The sequence below is a fragment of the Sceloporus undulatus genome, chromosome 3, assembly GCF_019175285.1.
Source record: "Sceloporus undulatus isolate JIND9_A2432 ecotype Alabama chromosome 3, SceUnd_v1.1, whole genome shotgun sequence".
NCBI lineage: Eukaryota > Metazoa > Chordata > Lepidosauria > Squamata > Phrynosomatidae > Sceloporus > Sceloporus undulatus.
The window spans coordinates 140,566,746-140,588,500 of record NC_056524.1 but is presented as its reverse complement, the minus strand read 5'-3'; the positions used below and the strand labels follow the sequence as shown (position 1 = coordinate 140,588,500).

At 39.6% G+C, this 21,755-nt stretch overlaps 1 protein-coding gene across 2 annotated transcripts in view; it reads left to right on the top strand.

Moving 5' to 3' along the window:
• The window catches only part of EPSTI1 (epithelial stromal interaction 1), a 43,402-nt gene that overhangs the window by 3,956 nt on the left and 17,691 nt on the right, over positions 1-21,755 (top strand). The window contains exons 1-6 of one of the 2 annotated variants that reach the window (XM_042458875.1): positions 843-1,097; positions 7,681-7,739; positions 9,360-9,443; positions 11,765-11,838; positions 13,962-14,045; positions 16,432-16,505. In XM_042458875.1, the coding sequence (XP_042314809.1) occupies positions 922-1,097; positions 7,681-7,739; positions 9,360-9,443; positions 11,765-11,838; positions 13,962-14,045; positions 16,432-16,505 (551 nt within the window). In that variant the 5' untranslated portion in view covers positions 843-921. Of the gene's footprint in view, positions 1-842; positions 1,098-7,680; positions 7,740-9,359; positions 9,444-11,764; positions 11,839-13,961; positions 14,046-16,431; positions 16,506-21,755 lie in introns of those variants that run through there. The other variant, XM_042458876.1, reaches the window with a different exon arrangement.

The following is a 21,755-nucleotide window of genomic DNA, read 5'->3' as shown; positions in this document are numbered from 1 at the left end:
TGCACCAAAGCTGCCCTCCAGTGCTTAGGAATGGAGTGTGGCTTTGGCGCGACCTCCGGACTCTTAGGACCCATGCATCATTTAAACAGCATACCTCCAAAGAGACCCCAAGCAGCTTTATTTGGGCAGTCTGTAACTTCCCGTAGTTTCATGAGATGTTCAACCTTCTCTGTTAGAGAGCTCTGGTGCCCCAACAAACTACACTTTTCCAGAATTCAATACTATTGAGCCATGGCAATTAAAGTGGTGTCAAAGCGGATTGTGTCCACTGTGTGGATGCAGCCAAAGTTACTACGGTTTTATAACGTTTTTATTGTTATCTGCTTCGATCTGCCTGGAGAAGTGGGATAAAAATAAATGTGGTTATTAATTAAAAGAAGGTTGGTTTTGCTTTGATCATTTTTTGGTAACATTAAATCCTGATATTGTGTATTAAATCTAAGAACACATCATTTTGTGTGCCAAGAGGTTTATCAATGACATTTTGGAGGAACGCAGGTAAACTAGGTAACTGGGTCATATTGGGTCTTGGAAGTGAGTGAACTTGAGCATATTGTTATGTTGTGGTCATTGTTTTGTAGTTGTTATGCTAAGCTATATATTTTATGTCTTGTTTTTGGTGGTTGTATAATAAAGTAATAATAAAATATAATAATAATAGTATTATTATTACTAGAGTGGTTTCACATGTCTCCTGCTCCTTTAATGGAGAGCAAATAAATGGCTTCCAGGAGCAGAACTGAGGCAGGTGGGGCCAGTAATAATAAAGTGTGGGGAAAGGCCCAGCTTCCCGCCAAAGAACTGAAACTAACTCCAAGCCAAAGCTGTCCAGTTGCAGTTTCGTTTCCAAAAGGAAAGAGAGGGAACAAAGTTGCCAGACCCCTAGTTCATTCTTGCTGAGTGGAGACCAAGGCAGGAGCCATGAGCTGGGCTAGAAGCAGAACCACCAGCAGCAGCAGGGAAGGGGCTGCCTCCCCCTGGGGACCCCGGGGCTCTGGGGCCAGGGATTGCCCCTGCCCAGGCGAAGAGTCCCAGGAGGAGCCCAGGGTTTGGAACCAGGAGGACACCAGGGACCAAGCCCCGCCTGGGGAGCAGCCGTAAGTCACATTTCCAGGGAGCTTTTGCCAGTCAGAGGCATCCACACTGCAGAAATGAACCGGTTTGGCACCGCTTTAACTGCCCTGGCTCCAGCAGACTGGAGTTTTGGGCATGGTCATTTGCTGGGGCACCAGACTGGACCCTGGTCTCTGGATAACAAGCAATAGGTCTCTGGATGATAATAATAATAAGGCTGCATCCACACTGGAGACATCATCCGGTTTGGCACCGCTTTAACTCTTCCTGACTCAAGGCTATGGGATTCTGGGAGTTGGAGTTGGCTGTGGGGTCCAGGAGGCAGAAATAATCCGGCTTGACATCACTTTTAACCAAAGCTCAGTGCTATGCAATATTGGGATTTGTAGTTTTGCAAGCTAGGTGTAGTTTTGTGAGTTATGTGTAGTTTTGTGAGATCTTTAGCCTTCTCTGTTAGAGTGTTCTGGTGCCCCATTATTATTATTATTATTATTATTATGCTTTATTTATATAGCGCTGTAGATTTACGCAGCGCTGTACATACAAACAATAAAATAAAGTAAACCTGCCCACTGTGTACAATCTAAGAAATAATAGCATAATACATATAAGTAATACATAATATAGAAAAGGGTACAATAAAGTAAAGCACGCAACCAATTAAAAACATCAAGTAACAAATAATAGTCACGCAATGCCTGGGAACACTTCCCAACAAACTGGCACCCCCCAATTGCCATAGCCTGGAGCCAGGGCAGTTAAAGTGGTGTCAAAATGGATTATTTCTCCATTGCGGACAGGGTAATTCCTTTGTAATATGGCACCAACACTGGGGCGCTATAGACTCCATGGACTTTATCACACTGGGGCCAATTTCAGCATTAAAGAGAGACTAAAGCACATTTCAAACAATCCCGCAAATAAAGCGAAAATGGCGAGGAATTGCACGAATGATTATCACATGCAGTGGTGCAAATAGTGATATCGGAAATGCTTGTTAAAGCTTCTTTGTGACCACTTTAATGGCCGGTTTTGTGCAACGTCATGTGAACTCGTTTCGCCTAATGATACATTTTTTTCCGGGATACTCATGGGATGAACTCTAGAAATCCTTCACGTGAAACTCCCATGATGTTGTTGTTATGTATTTAATTTACGTCACTGTTATGCCGCCTTTCTCTCAGAAAGGGACCCAAGGCTGCTCACAATTTAGAAGTTTTTAAAAAGAATTTGGAGTCAGCATTTTTAAAACATCGAAGTAGGAGCAGTATAGAATTACATACATTAAAAGTTACAATGCATACCCCATATAACAAGCACCCCATATAAAAGACACTCCATAATTGTGTATTAAAAGCCTTCCTGAATAAAAATGTCTTTGAAAGGAAAGCGAGAAGGAGGCCAGCTTAGCCTCTCATGGAAGTGCATTGTAGGAGTTGGGAGCAGCCACCAAAAAGGCTCTCTCATATCCTCACCAAGCCAGACTGTGATGGTGGCAGGAGTGAGAGAAAGCCTTCTCCTGAAGATCTTAGGACTGGCAGGTTCATATGGGGAGATATGGTCTCTCAAATAGTCTTCTCTTTACTTATATCCCACTTTTTCCCCAACACTGGGAGTCAAAGGGGCTTACAATTTTAAAAACACGGTATAATTAAAAGCATACAAAAAAGGACCGGTCAAATAGAATTCAGCTGTTGCAATATTAAAACTGATTACTTGTTGTTGTTTTTGGTGGGGGGGAATAGAATACAATTAAAAAAGATAAAAGCACTTTAAAAATATTATTTAAAACATCACGTTTTGTTAGTTCTAGCCCAATTCTTTCTTATGGTCGTTTTGAATTCTGATCCTGAAGTTCTCACTGTGGAGCAGAAATGGGAGGTTAGTTGAGAAGAGGAACAGGTGGAAGGCTCAGGAAAGGTTAAGCAGGGATTGCAAAGGGTTTTCCTAGGCGAGGAATACTCAAGAGGTGTTTTTGCCAGTTCTTTCCTCTGAAATACAGCCTACAAAACCTGGGATTCCTTGGCGGTCTACCATCCAAGTGCTAACCAGGGCTGACCCTGTTTAGCTTCCAAGATCAGGCAGCATCTGGAGCTTTTAAGTATTACTCAAATGCTCAATAGGCCTCTGGATAATAACTCACTGTTTTTCTGATGGTTTCAACTTCAGTAACTGCAGGCTGCATCTGTACTGCAGAAATAATCTGGTTTGGACTCCACCTTAACTGCCATGGTTTAATGCTATGGAATTCTGGAGCTTGTAGTTTGTAGAGATGTCTATTGCAGGCTATGCAATTTTTCCAAGCTCTGCTAATGATGTATTTCCCCATATTAAAAGAGACAATCATTGTAACCCTTTAACTTCCTTGGCTCAATGCCAGGAATTCTGGGAATTGTAGTTTGTTGTTGCACCAGAGGGCTCTGGCAGAGAAGCCAAAATATCTGAGGAAACTACAATTTGCAGAATTCCATAGCACTGAGTCACAGCACTTAAAGCTGTGTCTAACTGGATTATTTCTGCAGTGCGGAAGCAACCGAAGTCTCAGATTTTGGCCTGAAATCTCAAGGCCTGGGTGAGTCCTGACCATAAGTATTTTAACATTTCTTACTGTAGCAGCCACAAAACTATCCCTTTAAGTGAATTAGGGAACAACACGTATTTAACACAATAGCACTCTTGCTTTATAACTGCTCTGAAAATGAATACTGTTCCCTGTAGCTCAACAATCCATAAACATGAAGTATACTTAAATGCATCCTTCGACTGAAAATGGTCTTGTCATTTTTTTTTTTTTACTTCTCTAACAATGAAAAGAAACAAAAGTAATGAGACAATCTCATTCTAGCACAATTTGTGACTTCTGGAAGGGGGGAAGAGAAGGACTGGGCCTAAATGTCTTATTAGTCCATGAGAATTAATGTGGGTAGAAGCTAAGGACTGGTTACAGGAACTGAGTAATATATTCTATACCTTTCCATATTGAAGGTTAGGGAGGGGTCGCCACACCATGTACTGTGATCTGGAATGAGATTGTTAATCATTGAAAACAACTCTCTGTCAGAGAAATGAAACTTTTTTTCCCCTGTTGAGACCCATACTGCCTCTGTTGAAATGTTGAGGGCTGCATGGCAGGGCCAGAGTCAAAAGTAGGTGAGGCCACCCATTTTCTTTCTTCCTGCTGAGCAGATGCTGATGGAGGGACTCATTACTCCTGTTGGAGTTAAGGGCTTGCCTTCAGAGATCTCACTTGAAAGTAGGTTGAGGACTTGTACAACATCTTAGATCCCAAGGTTGACTGTGCCCATAATAAAGACTTTAGGGACTGTCGCACAATCACTCCTTGTTGATGAACTATGAGATCAGACAGATCTGTTTTAATGAAATAGTACATAATGAATCTAGAAATGTTTCAGTGATGCAACTAAATCATACTGAAAAGAGGTAGGAAGAGAAAAGAAATGTACAGTGCAGCAGATAACTATAAGCATAGGTAAACTTGGTTAAACTGTCTTTCATGCTTTTATATATAACGTGCTTTAATAACTGTAGCACATAGTTGCATTCAGAGTCGAACTTGATGTACTGGTATTCACATGATGCAAACAAGAAGTAACACCAAAATAGAACATCAGTCTCGTGCTTTTCTAGCTCTTTTACCTTTACTGGTCTTATAAATGTCTTCTTTCTGTGTGCCTATTCATGGATCATTTTGATTGCTGTTGTTGCATGCCTTCAAGTCATTTCTGATTTATGGTGATCCTAAAGTGAACCTATCACAGGGTTTTCTTCACAAGATTTGTTTGGGGGGAGGTTGCCTTTGCTCCCCTCTGAGGCTGAGAGAGTGTGACTTGTCACCCAGTGGTTTCCACGCTGCCATCACTGTACGTACCATTGCTTTGCATTTCCCTTTAAATATTGATACTGTAAGTATTTTCTGGAAATCCAGTTAAGATAATATAAACACTATAAAGAACTTTAAGCCTGCCTCTTAAAATTGCAGATGTGCCATCTTTTACAGTGAAAAAAATTGTAACAGTATTTACAATAGAAGATACTGCTACAGCCCAGCTCTGTCATTGTGACTAAAAGGATGTTCTACAAAGGGTTAAATGTATTTGCTCCTTGTTTTGGTAAATTTTGCAAAAAGGCTGTTGTGTTAAATAAAGTTCTGTGGACTGAACTATGTCTAGGATCCTCTGTATGCATAATAAAATAAGATTTATGGCATTTACCCAGTGTGCTGACAATTCTTGTGAATGCCATAGCTTTCTAGTATCTAAGAAAACTAGAACCTATCTTTTTCTATTACCCAAAACTACACAAGTCTTTATCTTTAACTTTGCTGCCATGAAAATATAATGAGAATTTACCCATTCTGCGAGGGAGCTCTGCTGCTGGAAGTAGGTAGCAGGAGACAGATTATTATCATCCAGCTGTAAGTTTTGTTCTGGGAAATAAAAGTGCATTATTTCCTACAACAGAAGTGTTTGTACTGGTACTTTAACCACTTCTTTTCCTCTCCTTGTGGTATGACATTTCTGTTGCCATTTTGGAGACTTGTCAGGAGTTACAACTACAGATATAAAGCCAGCGTGGCATAGAGATTTTAGTGGTGGACTATGGAGATGTTCACATGGGCAAAAGTGATGGGAGCATAGTGGTATGCTCCTATCACTATCACGCAATTATGCAAAGATGATCAGATGATGTCATATGATGCTGCAATAATCGCGTCATTATTTCATGAATAAAGAGGAATTATCCCATGGCTTTTTATTCATGGGACCTTCCTGTGACTCTGGTGAGCAGGCTTCAAATCCCTGTTCACTCATGGAAACCCACGAGGTGACCATGGGCAAGTTGCACACTCTCCGCTTCAGAAAACCCCATGTTAAATTCGTTTTAGGATTGCCATAAGTTGGAAATAACTTGAAGACAGACAACAACCTACCGGTAGGTAAGGTTGTTGGAGATGGAACATCCATATTCAGTTCTGTCAGTCCAAACTACTAGAGGTGAGTTTAAGTGAAGGAAGAATAAGCTAAAATTATCACTTGGCTCCTAATACTGAATGTTATAACTATATGGCACAATTATGTATTGCTATACAGCTGTCAAATCTTTAAATAAAACAGTCAGGTATCTGAGTAAAGCCAAGGAGAAAGCCCAGATTTTGGCTGGTGAGAGGATGGAGCCCATATCACAATAAAAAAGCAGCCTCTTGGCAACTCCAGCCAGCATGGATTCCATAGCTTTGTGATGATAAAGAGTTATAGTCTAGCAACAACTCCTGACCTAAAATGAGATATGCTTGTGGTAAAGGTTGTGGTTGCTATTAATAGCCTTCAAGTCAACAATTTATGATGATCCTACAAATGACAGATCTCTAGGTCTCCCTGTTACCACCTGCCCTGCTCATGTTTGCCAACTCATAGAAGGAATTTTTCTGGTAACCAGCTTGAAACAGAAAAGGCTAGGCCAGTTTCTTCTCTTCAAGTCTGCAAGTCTTATCAAACTGGTTGTCCATCATTTCAATATCTTTCTTTCTTTTTTTTTCCAGGAAAGTTACATGACAGATTCATTTATTTATACACTGGGTTTAAAAATACAAATATTTCATTACAAAAAAGCTTTATTAAACTGTATACATACCATAGGTTTTGTCAAAACCAACCTGTCATATTTTTAACCTTTATATACATTTGGCTAACATACGTGACATGCAGAGTAACAAGAGTACTGCTCCAGATTCATTTTAGAAGCCTAGAATTCTATAGATTTTTGGCAAGTCTGTTTTTTCCATATCAGCACATAAATTTTCACTTAAACAGGTAAGCTGTTCATTTGAGCCCGAGGAATAAGAACCAATTAAATTGGCAAGCAAGAGATGACAGTTCACTAATTGTTTCAAGAGAATTAATTCAGTGCCTAAAGCAGAAGTGGGAATCATGCAATCCTCCAGAGATGATAGGACTGCAGCTCCCAGCATTCCTTACTACTGGCTATGTTGGCTAAGGAGGATGACAGTTACATTCATAAAACATCTAGAACATTGCATCATTCTACACCACATCCCTAAAATCTTGGTGACCATGCCTTAATCTGGAGTTGTTATCCAAACCTCTATATAAAGTCGTAGATCTTTATAATGAAATTCTGTTTTAAACTATAAAGGTTAAAGATAAAGGGTTTCCCCACTGACAAGTTTATCTAGTTGTGTCTGACTGTAGGTGGTGCCCATCTGCGTTACTAAGCCAATGAATGAGTCAGCATCATGAAAACTGTGATAATGTGGCCAGCATGACTGCACAGAATGCTGTTACCTTCCCACTGGAGTGGTACCTATTTATCTACTTGCACTTTTACATCCTTTCGAACTGCTAGGTTGGCAGAAGCTGGGACTAGTGACGGGAGCTCACTCGGTCATGCAGTGCCTGGGTCTCGAACTGCTGACCTTGCGATAGCCAAAGTCAGCATCTTTACTGCTAAGCCATAATGTCCCTGTTTTAAACCATACAAGTAACATATATAGTGAGTTTTAAGGTAACTTACATAAGGTTGTTAGGTATGTAATAATGTTCTTCCTCCCCCTCTTTCTCTCTCTAGTGCGAGTGCATATGTTGTGATAGCCCCAAATCCAACAAGGAGGGATCAGTTACAGAAAAGTAAGTACATAGTTTGATATTGGTCTGCTAATTGAATTCTGTATAGTGTATAGCAATTAGGTGCTACATATAGTGTCTGGCCATGAGGAGAAGCTTCCCTGATATTTAATACTCTGTCATACTGGCAGGTTCTTCCTCCCCAAAAAGGCAGTCTATTTACATACCATCTGGATTATGTTTCATTAATCCAGACCTAGATGGATAAGTAAATTAATGGTTTAATACACCAAAATTATATCATTTTTAGATCTGTGAGCAGGCCTAGGTTAGCTTTTAACAAACTGCACCACTGGTAGGTATATGTAGGTAGCCCTTTGATTCACTTGCATGTAGGTGTAGCTTTAAAGGTGATTCCATTCCATCCTTAAAAGCATCATGTGAAGTTGAACCTCACTTCTGCATCTGATATTTATATCAAAACACTGATGTAGTAAATCAGATTTGTCTGTTGCTTTTCTTAAAATCTTACAGATTCCCATGATGGATCTGTAAGATTCTCATGGTGATTAACAGGGAACATGTCCACTTTAAAATGAGTTCGGTTGATTTCATAAATTATTCCCTAATATAAGCTCCCGTTACAAAAATTGATTGAAAAGTTCACTTTTTCATTTAGATGATAGGTTGGAATCTTGTGGGAGCATTACATTAATGGGTCCATATTTTTCCAGATGGAATGATAGGCTGTTCTGGGTCAGCAGATTTTGTCAGTTTCTCCGATGTCTTCCTTCCTTCACATCCTCTGTGCCTGCTGCAGCCTTTTTCTTCTTAGTACCATTGCCTAGGCTGGTGTAGTTAATGCCAGCATAGCACACCAAGGCATTTTTAAGTAGTAGCTTTCTGTGCAAATAGATGCCAAAGCTCGGCTTTTGGACACTTAGTGAAAACAAATAGACATATACAATTCAATAAATAAACTGAGTGCTTCTCACTCCTGTTTCAGTGCCCCTTGCAAGTACTGCAAAATGCAAACCAAAAATAAAAAATAATCCTTTGACGAGTTACACTTTTAAACCAATTTTTCTAAGCTTTGATAACATTTTTTAAGGTTGTTCCTTATTTTTAATTGAAATTCTTTCTGGTAGTGGACAAGATAATAAAAAATGTTAGGATATTTATGTCTGTAAATATTTTTGCAGCTCGCTATTGATTCCCCCCTTTAAAAAATTGCAGCATGGTCTGAGTGTCAAGATTGTATGTAGTGCCGAAGCTTCCAGTCATAAACCTTTTAAATAGGAGAACCATTAATAATTTCTTCAAAAGTGCAATGTAGCACACCAACAGGGTTCCTGCCATCGTACTTTTTTTTGAAGAAGTACAGTCCAAATGTGTTAAGCCAGTTGACCTCAGAGTGGACCACTTGTTTGCATGAGACATGCAGAACTACTTTTCTTTGTATGTATCCTGTGCTTTATCCTTTATCTATGAGTTGTCATACTAGCCTGGATTATGTAGATGAATTGGTGGGAACCTGTGGGTGGAAGAGCCTACTGTTGATGGTGCTTTGGATTCTTCCTGCTCCTTCAGGAACCATTTTTTTCTTCCTCTGTTTTCATGCCTGTCATAAAATAATGTTCTCATTGGTACTTTTTCCTCCTTGCTTTACTTACTATATTTCAGTTGCTAATAAAGAGTTGGAGGACCTAGCAAAGTGGAAGGAACAGCACAGGCCAGGAGTGATTAGATTGCCGCCCCAGAAACTGGGTAAGTAGCCATCCCTGAGGCATTTCTTAAAGACATCCAAAATGCCAGTAAGATGCTGCTTTCTCTTAGCATTCTGAGCTAAAAATGTAAATCATGTTTCAGTGCTTAAATTTTGTGAGAATTAAAACTTGCTGTACTTGAGGAAATGGAAATGTTGCTGGATAAATAATCAGAACTCTTCTTTGCTGAAGCCTTATATGGCATGCTAGATAACCTTGAATAAATACTATGGGAGTTCCCTTAAGTATTGAAGTACTGTCCGTCTATAGCAGGTAGTGAGCCAGATTTATTCTCTAGCTAATCTGTGGAACCAAGCATAAAAGCAAATAAGAATACAGAATCCGTTGTTACTTCAGTGATGTAGCCTAGGCAATAAGTACTGGAGGCTCATACTGTAAATAATTTGAGAAACACCTGATGAGATTTCTTGATCAAATTGTATCAAGTGATTGCGGAGGCAATAGGGCATTTTTGTACTGAGTCAATCATATATTGTGTTTCATAAACTCTTACCTGAAAGTTCAGAATTGTAGTACAGGTAGAGTGAAGTATTCCCTCAGCTCCATTCCTTCTGATGGCAACCAATAATGAAATATGGAACCAGGGATGAATATTTGCCTCAACAGCTGATTCAGCAGTATTTGGGGGGGGGGGGGCAATTTATAGTACATCTTTTAACATAACAGAAACCTGGGTTTCCATATTGGGGTGCTGTTGGAGCATTCCTTTTCAATAATTAGCTGGAATTAGCTGGAACGTTGGGCCCACACTGCATAACAACAACAACAGTATCCTAAGCACATCTTTCAGCAATGCACTTTACTAATGAAATGTTTCCTGTGCACAATTTTTATTTGTTTTATTAGGAGCTTAGTAGTGAATAGTCTTCCATTTGGTATTTGATCAGCTTCTGTAAATTGCTCCTGTATCAGCTTTATTTTCCAGAATTTGTTGTGAGAATTAATTATTGGTTTCCTTGTTGTGCTTATTTAAAGCTTGTGCCCCAAATGAACTCAAATCAGCTTACAATATTAATAAAAGGTCTTATAAAATATAAAAGCATGTACTTCAGGCCATAAATCAATCTTGATGGAGCAGCATTAACTTAAGGCAGGGAGCTAAATTAATGTGACAAAATTGCCAATGATCTCCTGGAAAATTTAAAAAAAAACTCATCGGGGAGGCACTGATACAAACAAATACTTAAATTAGTTTTTTGAAGGGAGCCAGACTTATTTTTATGAATTCACTGCAGTTCAATTTTTGAAAAATAAAAGCTACCAGTTGCAATGGTGCAACTTGCCCATTTTCCTATCATGTACTTTGGACTTCTGTGAGATCTGGCAGGTTTTGGTGATTCTGCTAAGAGAGCATGGGCTGAAATAAAACCTCTGTTTTTAGAAAATGGTAAGAACACCATTGGGGAGGACAGAGAGCGCGTAAGGTGAACCAATGCAGATTTCTAGTTTTGTTTAAAAGACTAAAATAAAGCCTCTATTTATTCTCATGTACTTGTTTAATATTCTCAAATACAAAACTAGATATACAACTTGACATTTTTTGGCAAAGACACCATTCTGTAGTTCAGGTTTCAAAAGCCACTCCACCCATTTTAATGAGATAAAAAGGAAAACTCTTGTATTTCATAGCATCATAGAGTTGGAAGAGACCACAAAGGCAATCCAGTCCAACTCCCTGCCATGCAGGAACACAGAATCAAAGCAGCACCTCCCTTTTGAGAAACTCCCATCTGTTCTGAACTCCCTTCTTTTTTTATATTCTTGACCATAGGATCACCCCCAGTATTTCCCTAGGTTTGCTGAAATCACCTTTCCTAAAGTCTGGAATGCGTGTCTGACTATGCTTGGCTTCTCCTTTCCACTGTGTAACAAACTTAAGGAGAACATGATTACTCCTTTCTAAGGATCCCATCACTTGCACCCCATTTATTGGGTCCTCCCTGCTGGTTTGGATCAGATCAAAAATAGCTTGTCTTTTCTACCTTTTCAACAATGAAATTGTCTTCCAGGCAAGTGAGGAGTTTACTGAATTTTAAAGTTTTGGCTGAGTTTGGCTTCTAGCAAATATCAGCATAGTTGAAGTCACCTATCACTACTACATATCTCCTTTCTGAGTGTGTGATCATCTGTTCTAGAAAAGCATCATCTAGTTTCTCAGTCTGATTTGTAGGTCATTTAAGATGAGACATCTCCCTATATCAGTTAATATACAATATATTGTAACGCTGCCTCTTGAATATTATATTGTGTAGAATGAATTTAGTATGCTCCTGACTTATTTGATATGTATTACGTTTCTAGGTGGGAAGGCATCAGAGGCTGAAGTGAGGCAGAAGCAGCTATTTGAACACAAGCAGTCTAAATACCAGCAAAAGGTCAGCTAGAATGTATCTTTCTGTTCCTTAACCACTGCATGGAATAAGAACAAAAGTGTTTTGTGTTGTCTGACTTGGTTTCTTTTGTTCTTTGTATAAGAAAATAAATATGAAGAATACAAATCATTTCAGTGAGCAGCCAGACACCATTTTTCCTTTTGGATAGCACTCCCAAGTTATCAATAATGTAAACTGAAGGATCCTTTTGATCTCATCGGTTTTCTATAAGGAAATAGGGTTTACCACAGATAATATTTCTATATTAGAAATTATTCAGTGTGTGAATGTGTGTGTATGTGTGTGTGTGTGTGTGTGTAATCATAGGCCTGTTACAGACAGCCAAAATGAAGTTGCTTCGAGTTACAGTGGAGGTATGGTGTTCAATGATGCAGGGCTGGAGCATGGCTTTGGTGCGACTTCTGGACTCTTAGGACGCATGCATCATTGAAACACCATACTTCCACTGTGACTTGAAGCAGCTTTATTTTGGCTGTCTGTAACAGGCCATAGAGTTGGAAGAGACCACATTAGCCATCCAGTCCAACTCTCTGCCATGCAGGAACACCATATAAAAGCACCTCTGACAGATGGACACCCTGTCTCTCTTTAAAAACTTCCAGGAGAATCTATCACACTCTGAAGGAGTGTGTTTAACTATCAAACAGCTTGTACTGTCAGGAAGTTCTTCCTAATGTTGAAGTGGAAGCTCTTTACCTCTAGTTTGTATTCATTGCTCTGGGTCCTATTCTCTGGAGCTGCAGAAAACAAAACTAGCTCAATCTTCAGTATGTCATCCCTTCAAATATTTATATAGGGCTATCATATCACATCTTAAATTTCTCTTCTCCAAGCTAAACATATTCAGCTCCCTAAGTTGCTTCTCATGCAGCATGGTTTCCAGATCTTTCACCATTTTGGTCATCCTCCTCTGGACACACCCTTTTTGAAATGTGCCCAGAATTTGATCCAGTATTTGAGGTGAGGCCTGACCAAAGCAGGGTAGAGTGGTACTATTACTTCTCTCAATCTAGACACTATACTTCTGTTGATGCAACCTAGAATGACATTGGCTTTTTAGCTGTTGCATCATATTTCCCACTTCTATATATGACTGCAAAAACTGGACAGTGAAGGAAGCTGATAGGAATCAAATCAACTCATTTGACATGTGATGCTAAGAAGTGTTCTGCAGATATTGCGGACTGCTAAAAAGACAAATAAATGGTTCCTGGAGCAAATCAAACCTGAACTTTCTGTAGAAGTCGTGATGTCTAAAATAAGACTATAGTACTTTGGCCATATAATCAGAAGACATAATTCACTAAAAAAAAAAAAACCCCACCAAAGGAATAACATTTAATAAGCAGAAGGTGGCAGAAAAAGAGGAAGACCATATTCTAGATGGATAGACTCAATCAAGGAAGCCACAGCTATGAGTCTGGAAGACCTGAACAAGGAAGGCAGTTGAGGACAGAGGCCTTGGAGTTTGGTCATTCATAGGATTGCCAAGATCAACTTGATGGCAATTAACAACAAACCTGAGGGCTATGGTTGCATCTGCACTGCAGAAATAATCCAGTTTGAGTCAAGTTTAACTTTCGTGGTTCAGTGCAATGGAATTTGGGGAATTGTAGTTTTTGTAGGATAGTTAGCCTTCTTTGTCAGAGTGCTCTAGTGCCACAACAAACTACAATTCGCAAAATTTCATTGCACTGAGCCATGGCAGTTAAAGTGTTGTCAAACTGGATTATTTCTGCAGTGTGGATGTGGTTTATGACAGCTGAAGAACATGTGTGACTGCCTCCCTGTTCATGATAAGATGCAATGGTGGATAGGACTCTGTCTGCAACAGGTTCAAAGGAGGAGGGAGCAGGTCCTTATCTTTTTTGATTCCCCATGACACCTTGTTGCCAGTAAGAATATTTAAGTGTAAACATACTGCGCCTCTCAAAATACTGTTGGGACTTCTGGTCTCCCATGATCCCTGTTAATCATAGTATTTGAGTGAAGTACACCAGTGTACTAGAAACCCAATTTGTCCTTTTCTTCCTTGACTTGCTAATCTAAATGTTAGTTGGAGTAAATGCAGTCTCTTTAATAAGCACTGCTTTTTCTCATGATAGTTGAAGAAAGAAAAATATGAAACAATCAAGAGGGAGGCAGAAGAAGCAGACATTCTGAAAAAGAAAGCTATTCAAAGAGAAAAGGTAAAACAGACATAATCTGGCCAGGGTTGTTTTACGTCCCCACAGGTGCGTATGGAGGAGCTTGGAGCTTTTTTTTTTTTTTGGAATAAGGAACAACATCATTACTTTTAACTATTTTAATAAGAATGAAGTACCATATATACTCATGTATAGGTCAAAAAATTTGACCCCAAAATTAAAAATTGATCCCAAAAGCTTGGGTTGACTTACACATAGCATTGACATATGATTGTCCCCCGAGTCTGATCCCAGCTGGGCTGCCTCCAGAGTGGGTGATCCAGCTGGGAAGAGGCCAGGTGATAGATCGCTGCTGGAGCCTCTTTCCAGCTGGGTTGCTCCTTAACTCTGACCCTCGACTTATCCATGGGTCATATGAAAATCAACAATTTTGGCCCCAAAAAATGACCTCGATATATACATGAGGTTGACTTGTAATCTAGTATATATGGTAAGTGTTAGAGTTCATTTCTGTAGCAAATAGCATTTACCTGTTGCCTTTAAGTGGGAAGAAGGAGGAATATAAATAAATACAACCACAACAACAACCCATTACTATTTGTTACTTGTGTTGAGGTTATTTTGGGTACTTGGGGGATTTTTTCTATTTTTAAATGCATTTCTTACTTTTAATAATAAAAATGGCACTAAATAACATGTTGCTAATAAGTAACTCTGCTTGATTGATTGTTATGTGCTTTCAAGTCAGCTCTGACATAAAGACTCTATCATGGGCTTTTCTTTTCTCTCTCTCTCTTTTGAGATCCGTGGTCTTGAATATTCATGGAGGGGTGACCTCCATTAATTTCAGTGGGACACCCCATACAAGCACTCGCCCCATACAAGCCTATGGGGCTTGAATATTGGTGAATCTCTGTTTACGTGGGTTGGTCCGGAATGGATTCCCTGCAAAAATGGAGGGCCGACTATTATATTTTCAGTAATGCTTAGTACTTGGATGGGAGACCACCAACAAATACCAGGTGCTATGGACTATATTTCAGAGCTGGCAAAACCACCTCTGAGGATTCCATAAGAAAACCATATGAAATAAATGAGGTCACTATAAGTTGACAGGTAAATTGAAGGCACATACACACAAAGTGTTTCCAAGATCAAACTAGCACTATCTGGTGGTTTTTTAAATTAACACGATTATTTTAATGAAAAAATACCTTGCCCTCTTCAGGATATTTCTCTAATTTATGAGAGTAGCTCTGTTCTGATTTAAAATTATAATTCAGAATTATGCGCATAAACATAAATATGCCTTTTCTTCCATGCCTATTAGTGTGTTACTAGAACAAAATCAATAAACTCTGGATTCTGTGTTAAACTAATCATGGTTATTACAGGTGTCTGAACTTCAGCAAATATGTGATCTTAGCTTGTTTACCCAGACCACTATGTTGCTGTTGTGTGTCTTTCAATCATTTTTTACTTATGGCGACCCTAAGGCAAACCTATCACAGGGTTTTCTTGACAAGATTTGGTCAGATGGGGCTTGCCTTTGCCTGCTTCTAAAGCTGAAAGAGTGTGACTTGCCCAAGGTCACCCAATGGGTTTCTGTGGCTGAATTGGGATTTGAATTCTGATTTCCAGGCTCATAGTCCCAACACTCACACCACTACACCACATTGGTGTAATTACCTCAAACTGTAGTTATCCTAAACCATGGTGAATGGTCTAGTTTCTTTCCTGAACTATAATTAAAGTTAACTGCAACTCTAATTTTGGATTTGGATATGATGATAAATAAAAGTGCAGTTGAAGATGGAAGGAAAAGTTTCATCAGGTTTCCAAAAGCTTGCACCTATATGTAAAGGAAAGGGAACAAAGGTGTGCACTACCCTAAGGCATGTATATTACATTAAACTATGGTTTAATGTTTTTGTTTGAGTTGCACTAGTCTTTCTTCAGTACTGTTTCTAATGGCTACCTCCATCTGATTTCTAGAGGGTTGTGCGTATATCTTAGTGTTGGACCAAAAAATGTATCTGATTGTTATCATGAGTCAATACTGATTGGAAATAATTCTTAAATGAGGACCAGTGTGGCATAATTATTATTACACTAGGTCTTGGGAAATGGATTTTTATCATAAGGTGGTTTGTGGGAGAAAATAAAGGGAGAATAAACCATGTATGCCACACTGAATCCCTTGAAGGGAAAGGGAAGATAAATATATGAAATAAAATCTATCAATAATAAAGAACTCAAGCAAGTTGTACTCGTTGTCTAAAACTTATGGTTATATAGAATCAGCCTTAAGTGATGACTTTATCTTTGTCTGTCCTAGGATACATGTGCTTCACTTCTAGCTGACTGTTTCTGTTTATAGTACTGCATCAATAATTCATTGTACGGCTCTGATGTTGTAATATTCTAGGCCAAGAAACTTGAAGAAAAACAAAGACAACAAGAATGGCAAAGGCATCAGATGCTTGATGAAGACTACCTTTTGTAAGTTGTGTTTGAGGTTCAGTAGTATTCCTTGCCTAAGAAACCCCTATGAAATTCATGGGATCGTCCTAAATCCACAGGCTACTTGAAGGCACATACATACCACACATACAGGGAAAGATGGTGTTTCTGTTTCCTTAGTGGAGGTTCTTACCATCCGTTCTTCATAATAAGTAAATATTATTCAGTTCTTGGGTATGGCCTTCTGGCCTCATGCTACGATCCTATCATTTGACAGCTGTCCCCTGTTCCTATTGCCTGATCATGTTTAAGATAGTACGAATGAGAATTTGTGAAGTCTTGGGTCTGCTACTACTAAGAAGTAGTTGCAAACTAAATTGTCACATTGAAAATGCATGTGATCTTGCTTAAGCCTAGAAGTGAATGCAAGTAACTTGACGTTTTTAGGATGGACAAAGTACATTTTTCTAACGAGATAGACATGATTAGACAGTTACTATTTTGGTTCTTCAGTTATACGAACAGGAATGGGTGTGGATCCTATTCATTATTTTTCAGGATTTTAAAGTCGATAACTAATCTATCTTCTTGCCTAGTTTTTTGTGGGTTTTTTTGGGCTATGTGGCCATGTTCTAGAAGACTTTGTTCCTGATGTTTTGCCAGCATTGCAATGGCTGGCATCTTCAGAGAATTGTGAAGAAGAAACTCTTCTAGAACATGGCCATATAGCCCAGAAAACCCACAAAAAACTATGGATGTCAGCCATGAAAGCCTTGGACTTCATATCTTCTTGCACTTCAAACCAAATTCTTCCAGTACCCAAGAGCCCATACTGAAATAGCCTCCAGAAAAACTGTGTTCTGCTTATGAAATTCAACCTCCTTACATGCAGAAACAATAAAAATATATTGTTTCCATTGAAAAATCAGGAAAGTTTACAGAGAGATGGCCTGAACATAAGATTGCCCCACAAAATAAACATTCTAGGGCAGTCTCAAAATGGAAAATCCATACCTCACAGTAATCAAACCTTTTTTCCACTATATAAAACTTGATGGGGGAACAATGATTTCTCTTAAAAAATCTATAAAAACCAACATAAGAAACCCCATCCAGTCATAAACTTATTTTAATCTCTTGTCTGCCTGATTAGGACAGCAAATCAGAAATTGTTTGGTATGGAAGAAATATTTTAATTTTTTAAAAAATAATAATAAAAGAAGAAATGCTTGACTTGCAAGAAGCTTCTCTGTTAGACCCAACACAAAACATTTGCTGCCTGAGGCAGAATAGAATAACAAAAGATGTCCCACTCCCATATAGTTAAGTGATACTGCCACCTGAGGCAGAAAACCTCATAATCCCATCTTCCTTGTCCCCAACAATAAGAATACAAGGATAATAAACTGAATGTCTAACAATATGAACCCTTTCATGAAACTTAAAATCATCATTAGATACATATTTTTTAAAAATAAGCTACCAGGCTGTTTGAGATGTGTGTCAATGTGTGTATTTTTCCAAAATTAATAAGCACCTTTCAAAGAAATCATGTGTCTGAGGTCTACTTTCAAGCTTTTATAGGACACAGGGTGGAACATTACAATAGTTGCAAAAAGGTTTTCACAAGGAGAGACTGGCAAGGCAGCAATTAGTACATCCTACAAGTAGTGAAGCAATAGCACCATCTAGTCTGAAAAAACTAATAAACTAATGGCAGATAAATCAGTCAGAGCCTTTGTTATACTTGAGTAACTTTCTGCCTATATAAGAATATTGTAAATATCCCAAAATTGGCTTGAGAGCTATTACCTGTGCTGACAACAAAGAGGACAGGAAATGTGCTTCCTTTAATCACTTTGGAAAGGGGGCAATGTTGAGAGTAGATTCTGCTGTTGGGTACTCTTTTCTTCTGTGGGCTACAAATAGTTGCTGCCAGAGATTGTGTCTGCCAGAACAGTTGCTAAGAGAAGGTAGTATAAAGGAAAGGGGGAAAAGGAAGGAAATCCTGTTCATGAAGTTGAAGAAGAAAAGTGTCAAAAAAAACCCATAGCTGGCTTTGAATCACCCAGTACTAGCTTCAAACCAACTCCTGTATAATCTTGTCTCGTTTCAAGTAGTTTATAAAGCTTCAAGGCTGAATCATCCTTTTAGACCCTGCAAGAGCACATTCATGGAATCTCTGGCATGTAAATGTTGATTTACCAACTCACAGATTATTGACCTAGTCAACTCTAGTTGGGACAACCAATAAGGTTTAGATTAAAGTCGTGAAAGTGGCAGGATTTTCAAAATGTCAGACTTTTCCAGATTGTGTTAGAGGTGTGAGTTTTCACAATATAGACCAGGATTTTCCAGCCTTTTTGACTCGTGGAGTCAACTAGTGGAGTGTTTTTAAAATTGGTGTAACATGGTCACTCCTGGATGTCCCAAGCAAGACCTACCGTCTACACACTGAGCCAATCCTTTTTGAATTTTTAGTAAGTCAGGAAGGGAAGAGTAACACATCTGTGGTTACCCTCATCTCTCCAAGAATCTTTTCCACATCCTGTGGCTGTACAAACTAAAAAGTACCCATTATCAGTGATCAAGTAGGCACCAAAGCTAGATACTGTGTACTGATAAGTCAGAATGGATCTGAGTGATGTTATCTGCACAGTGCTGGGCATGTTTTTCACAATGGGCTGCCAGATGATCTGGACTCTTCTTCTAGTAAATTGCTAGAAGATAGTCCAGATCAACAAAATCATTGTTTGGATATTACAAAACAAAACAAGAACAATAGCAATAGCAATAAATACCAGAACCTCCCAGCACATTTACTGCATCTGGAGGAGCCCAAACACATTCACTCATACAGTCTGTTAAGCAAATGTTTCTTGGAAGTCTTCAGGCTAGAACATCTGCTGTGTCATTTTGCACACATAAGATGGCAAAATTTAACAAATCTTCTGTGGGAGGAAGGAAGATTAAGGAATAGTGGAAAAGCTCAGGAAAATTGTAAATGGAAGATGACATTTGGATGTACAGAAAATTATTTAAATGGGCAGGGTGGTTTTATAATAAAAGCCTTCTCTAGATGTACTTGAGTCTCCTTTCTGAATTTTCCAAAAGGACACTTAGAGTGGATCATTAATAAGTTAAAGTTATATCTTTAATCATCAAAACCTTCTTTCAAGGTGACTGTATTTTTTTTCAACTTCATTACGTGTGAAAGTAACTTATCTCTTCACATCGTCAGCATGAATTCCAATTGTTAGGTTGTTTTTATTCTCTTTTAAGAGTAATGAGATTCCCTTTTAATACCTTGAAATGATGTTCTCTGAAAATTGTAACTACTTTGTTCTTCAGAATAAAGTCATTTCTTTTCAGCAGTCATTCACCAATCTGAGTTCAAGGTCTTATGTACTAGATGGGTAATGATGGAATTAGGTCAGAGCTGACAACAATTTTCTTAAACAGTTAAACTTTTCTTATATTATTGTAGTAAATTCTGCAGTCTTGTAGAGGATAAGCAGTTCACCTCAAGCCCTGCTTATTTGTTGTGGTGGGTGCCTCAGTTAGCTGATTTTTGTCTGATGTGTAAAGGCAAGCAATCTGCCAATTGCTTAATATTGTTGTTGTATTTTCTTGTCAGGGAGGGACACGTGTAGGTTTTGTGATGGCCTTGGGTACTATGCATCTGGAATTATGAGGGCTTGCTGCTTTTCCTGAGGGAGGAACATTCCTTGGGCTGGCCCCAAAACCATTGCCTTCAGTTTTTCTAGAGCTTTTGTATTTCTTAAACTGTTATATATTCCGATAATTTCATGTGATTAGCAATGTAGTAGTCTTTAATGAAAATATTGCTTTCAGTGTAGGCGTGGGCAACCATTCTGTACTCCAAATGTTGTCAGATTGCAGACCCATCTTAACCATTGGCTCTGTCAGAACCAGGGGAAATTCTTACTACAAAACACAGGTGGGATACAGACCACCCCTTTCCCCAATGGATCAGGGCCTCAGTTGCCACAGCAGCACCCCCGGAGGCCCCGATCCGATGCTTCCCTGCAGCCTGGAAAGGGGTGTCCTTGGGGCTTCATGCGGCAGGGAGACCGAGAAAGGCGCCACTCGGCCTCTTTCTCTTCAGTATCACTGGCATGGTCATGTAAAGGCCGCGCCAGCGATACGCAGCACAAAAGGAGCTCAGTTTTGGAGCTCCTTTCAACACCACTGAAATGGCGCCACAAGCGCCCTTCAGCGACGCCAGGACGTAACAGCTGTTTGGACGCGACGCGGCTGTTACGTCAAAATTGTGTCACCCGTGTGTACAGGGTGGTGCCATTTTGATGCCCCCGTCACTTGCTAGGGGTGAAGCCGGTATGGACACTGCGTCCTCAGCCAACCCCTAGCACATGACAGGGCGCTGCATACACCGGTATGTACAGCGCCACAGATTACCAGTCTTCAGCTGACTAACAAAACATGTTTATTGCTACAGCCAGCGGAGACAGAAGTTCCAGTTAGAACTGAGGGCACTAGAATATATCAAAGCAGAAAACAGTGCTCCCTCCATATCTGAGGACTTGCCATGTGCAGATTTGAGCACCCGCACTTGGCAAGCCTGGGGGATGGCAGAGGAGGAGGAGAAAGGACAAGGAGGAGGTAGAGTGGCAGCGACTGAGGTAGTTAAGAGCAGGAGGAGGAAGAGGAAGAACAAGGAGGAGGAAAAAGAGCAAGAGCCACTGCAGCAGTAATGAAAGGGGGAAGAGGAGAAAAGGAGGAGGAGGCAGGGAAGAGGAGGAAATGGAGGCACCCCCACTGCTGCAGCAGTGAGAACGGCAAAGCTGGTTTCAGGGGGGCATGGGGGCAAAATGTCATACTATGGGACTTGAGCATCCACTGATGTTTATATCCACAGGGGGATCCAGAACGGATTCCCCACAGATCCTGAGGGCCCACTGTCAAGACATTTAAAGTTGTTTACTCAACCCCACCAGTTTGGTGCTCTTTTATCCTTTGCTCCCAGGACAGTGACTAGATGTCCCACATCACCTCTGCTTTCTTCTGAATCTACAGCCTGTGATAAGCTTCGGCTTGCCAGGATGAACTCTCCTACACATTTCTCAGACTGGTCTCAGCATTCAGTGCTGTGACAAACAGTTTAACCATTACATCACCTCCTACCCCTGCTACATAGCCATCCCTTGCAAAAGATCACTACCCAATGATACATGTATACAGCATGCCCCATATCCTTCCCCTATACATATTAGAAATGCATAACAACAATATATGGCAGGATCTTGG